The sequence below is a fragment of the Triticum aestivum genome, chromosome 6A (assembly GCF_018294505.1).
Source record: "Triticum aestivum cultivar Chinese Spring chromosome 6A, IWGSC CS RefSeq v2.1, whole genome shotgun sequence".
NCBI classification, from domain to species: Eukaryota; Viridiplantae; Streptophyta; class Magnoliopsida; order Poales; family Poaceae; genus Triticum; species Triticum aestivum.
Genome location: NC_057809.1, coordinates 96,335,135 through 96,339,629, shown reverse-complemented (window position 1 = coordinate 96,339,629; position 4,495 = coordinate 96,335,135). Strand labels below are relative to the sequence as shown.

Genomic DNA, 4,495 nt, shown 5'->3' with positions numbered 1-4,495 from the left:
CATTGCGTATGAAAGGTTTTGATGAAGCCTGGTGCCGCCAGGTTAAATCGTTTACGCAAAAAGGGAGTGTTGGAATTAAGGTCAATCACGATATTGGTCATTACTTCCAGACACATAAAGGCCTAAGACAAGGAGATCCGATGTCCCCTATCCTGTTTAATATTGTGGTTGATATGTTAGCACTTATGATAGGAAGGGCTAAGGAGAATGGTCAAGTAGGTGGCTTGGTACCTCATCTTGTTGATGGAGGTGTGTCCATTCTTCAGTACGCTGATGATACAATCATCTTTATGGAGCAGGACTTGGCCAAGGTGAGAAATATGAAGCTGGTGTTATGCCTTTTCGAACAATTGACCGAGCTAAAGATTAACTTTCACAAGAGTGAGTTGTTCTGCTTTGGTAGAGCCAAGGATGAAGAAGAGGTTTATAGGCAATTGTTTGGGTGTGATTTGGGGGCGTTACCATTTTCTTATCTAAGTATACCAATCCACCACCGTAAGCTGACAAACAGAGAATGGAAGTGCATCGAAGACCGATTTGAAAAGAAACTGAGTTGCTGGAAGGGCAAGCTCATGTCATACGGAGGCCGACTAATTTTGATAAATTCAGTGCTCACAAGTATGCCTATGTTTCTCTTGTCGTTCTTTGAAGTCCCAGTTGGAGTCAGGAAAAGACTGGACTTTTATCGATCGCGTTTCTTTTGGCAGGGTGATGAACTGAAAAGAAAATACCGGCTAGCTAAATAGGATATCATCTGTAGACCGAAAGACCAAGGGGGTCTTGGTATTGAGAATCTCGCAGCTAAGAATAGATGCCTTCTGAGTAAGTGGCTGTGGAAGCTATCCCATGAGACTGATGCCACGTGGGCGCAAATACTTCGTAGCAAGTACCTTCAGACCAAAAAATTGTCACAAGTGACAGTTAGGCCGACCGACTCGCCTTTCTGGAAAGGACTGATGAAAGTCAAACAATTCTTATTTAATAGGACAAAGTTTATTATTGGCAACGGTGCTAGTACACGGTTCTGGGAGGATACTTGGCTCGGAGAGACACCCTTGGCCATTCAATACCCGTCTTTATATCATATTGTTCAACGTCGTGAGGTGTTCGTTGCAACGATATTTCAACCTATCCCCCTTAATATTCAGTTTAGACGGTCGCTAGCGGGCAATCGATGGGAAGAATGGCTCCGTGTAGTTAGGCGACTGATGGAGGTTCAGCTTTCCCAACAACCCGATGAATTACGCTGGAAGCTCACTAGGTCTGGAGTATTCACAGTTAAATCAATGTATATTGATGTTATCAATTCGAGCTTCATTCCTACCTCCAAGCATGTTTGGACTGTCAAAGTTCCTTTGAAAATAAAAGTGTTTATGTGGTTTGTCCATAAACAAGTAATTTTAACCAAGGACAACTTGACAAAGCGTAATTGGACAGGATCTACTAGGTGTAGTTTCTGTGATCGGGATGAGACAATTAAGCACCTTTTTCTTGATTGCCCGTTAGCCAAAGTTCTTTGGCGGACAGTCCACATTGCTTTCAATATTACTCCACCAAATTTTGTTAACACGTTATTTGGGACATGGCTTAATGGGATTGAGCCTGACTTAGCGAGACATATTCGTGTGGGAGTATGCGCTTTGCTGTGGACTATCTGGAATTGCAGAAATGATTTGGTTTTTAACAGAACATCACGCTTTCATTTTGTGCAGGTTATCTTCCAAGTCACGGCATTGATCCGTTCGTGGTCGCTACTCACTCCGATGGAGGCCAGGGAGCATTTGGTTACTGGATCTATCCGCTGGGAGATGGTAGCTCGGGATATCTTCAACCGGTTTGGATGGCGATCATGTAATAGGATAGGCAATTAGTTTACCTATCTCTCTTTAGCCAGCCGGTTGTGGCGTCCCTTATTTGGCTAGTTTGTCTTTCTAGCCTATTTGGCTCTGAGTGAGCTTTTTTCAGTTGGAGACTTTGAGACCTTGTTAGAACCTTATTTATTTGTTTTAATAAGATGGCCGTATGCATCGTTCTGATGCAGAGGCCGGGGTGACCTCCTTTTCGAAAAAGAAACAATCTTAGTGTCAGTAGTGTCATTAAAAAGGCAGTGTCTATGATAACAGTAAAACTTTGAATCTATATGATGCGATGTCTACGATAATGCTAGCAAAAAGTAGTGGAAGTAACAAAAACTTGGAAGCTACAACGCTTTGGGTCGTGCGCACAAGTCCGGTTCAACCCAAGCTAAACCCTACGTCTGGGCAGGTCAATTGGCCGACACAATTGGGCCTATGCCCCGTCCGATATACAGTACAAGTTAGAAAAACAAAGGAACACAAAAAAAGTACAGGATTGCAGCGTGATGGGTGAGAGATTTTCAGTTCACAGGAAGTCGTTCTGAGAGGTGAGTAACTACAAACAGAACAGAGGTAGCGAGCACTTGAAAAAAACAGAGGTGGCGACGGGGAACGAGGGTCGCTTGTGGATCGGAAGGCTTCGGCCTCGTGTTGCCCCCTGTTCCCAAACCACCATGGCTTGTAGTAATTCCTGCTTTGTTAGGTGTAGTAGTGAACTGGGTTGTTATCATTTGGAAAGTGTGCGGAACGAGTTTTGCATAATTTCATCTTCAAACCGATTCCAGTTTCAGTTTCGTTTGAACCACATTAACATATTTAACAATCTGCATTCAAGAAGATCCTGAAAGATCAATGCTCACCAGTCACCATAATACCCGACAAAGGAATTCTTGATATTGCACAATTTCATTTTCAATGCACATTCCAGTTTCAGCTTCATTGAACCACATAAAAATATTTAACAAACTGTATTCAGGAAGATTCTTGATATTGCACAATTTCATCTTCAATGCACATTCCAGTTTCAGTTTCATTGAACCACATAGAAATATTTAACAAACTGCATTCAGGAAGATTCTGAAAGATCAATGCTCACCACCATCTGCTAACCAGTTCACCAATATTCAGGAAGACCCAAGAAGGGGAAATTTTCAACCTCCATCTCCTCGCCGGCGCCACGGGCGCTCGGCTCACTTCTCTGTGACGAGATCCTTGTAGTACCTGATGGCCTCCCTGGTATCGTCGAACCCTGCGGCGGCGTCCAAGAATCGCATGACCTTCTCCAGCTCCTGGTCATTGGCATCGTCGATGAAGGGCGCCACCGGGAGGGCGTTCTCTGGCTGCAGGGAGTAGGCGTTTGGGTTGTCGTCGACGATGATGGCGCAGTCCGGAGCCCGGCCAGTGGCCGACAGGTCCTTGACGAGCCTGCCGTCCCCGTCGTCTCGGCAGGCGCTGCGGTACAGGCGGTGCGCGATCAGCGCGCCCGTGGGGTCGAGGCGGTCGAGCACGAGCGAGGCGTACTGCTCCAGCCCCGCGGTGAAGATGACGACCTCGAAGGCCTCCGCCGCCGCGCGGAGGAAGTCGTCGACGCCCGGGCGCTTGCAGACGTAGAAGGTGACCGCCTTGCCGCAGATGACCGGCCGCACGGTGAAGTCGTAGCGCGCCGGCGCCGGGTCGGTCTGGGAGTGGATGAGCGTCTCGTCGAGGTCCAGAAAAAGGGTCTTCTTTTCCGGATCCGACGGCGGCGGGAGCGCGGCGGCGTGGACCCTGCCGGGCCGCTGAGCGCGGGGCGAGAAGTGCGGCGAGGGCGGGGGCGAGGAGGAGCGGAGGCGCTGGAACCCCGCGGCCCCGGCCCTGCGCTTGGACGGGGAGCCGAGGACGGCGAGGCGGGCGAAGACCTTGATGAGGCGGCGGCGGCAGAAGCGCACGGAGCGGCCGAAGGAGGAGGCCACGGCGGCGGGGGCGGCCGCGAGGGACTTGAGCGGGGACGCCCTCCGCTTCGTGGAGGACGGGCGGCGGCCCCCGCGAAGGGCCCGGCGGCGCCTCGCCGCCGGGGTCGGCGACGGCGACGGCTTCGCGGGGCTGCCGGTGCCGGTGCCGGGCCTGGCCGCCGGCGCCTTCGTGGGCGTCCTCGACACCATCGCGGGATGCCCTGCTGGTCCGCCGCTTGCGCTGGGCTTCTCAGATTCTCGAGCTCTGGGAGACGAAGAGGATGAGGGGGGGAGTGTGGGGAGCGGGATGCGATGGGGGGCGAATTTGAGTTCTTCTCGAGGGAGATTTCGCAACGGTCGGAAAGGGGGGAGACGAGGTGGAAATCGTGTGCGGTTTGAATAAAGAAAGAAATGGCAACGGTCGATTCGGACCTGCTGCAAACGCGTCTGTTGTATAAACGGCAGCTCAGCTGGACTTCCCAACTCCTATTCGGCGCTTATGGCGCCGTTTAATGGCTTATGCGCACACCTCCCGCGAACAAATGGGCCGGCCCATGTAAACTATATAACCGCTGGTTTTTTCTTGTTTTGGTAGCTTCCGGCAGGATCTCCACATCTCAAAGGCTGTGATCGCGTTAAATTGCAAGGGCGTCATCCAAAGCCTAGAAGGAGGAACCCCGGGCATTAACGCCATGACCATCGAGGACA

At 50.5% G+C, this 4,495-nt stretch overlaps 1 protein-coding gene across 1 annotated transcript; it reads right to left on the bottom strand.

The window, feature by feature from the left end:
* Positions 1-2,811: 2,811 nt before the first annotated feature.
* LOC123130376 (probable C-terminal domain small phosphatase) lies at positions 2,812-4,144 on the bottom strand. Its single transcript, XM_044550286.1, has one exon. The coding sequence runs from the start codon at positions 3,995-3,997 to the stop codon at positions 3,047-3,049; it is 951 nt and encodes a 316-aa protein (XP_044406221.1). The 5' UTR covers positions 3,998-4,144; the 3' UTR covers positions 2,812-3,046.
* Between the last annotated feature and the right edge of the window lie 351 nt (positions 4,145-4,495).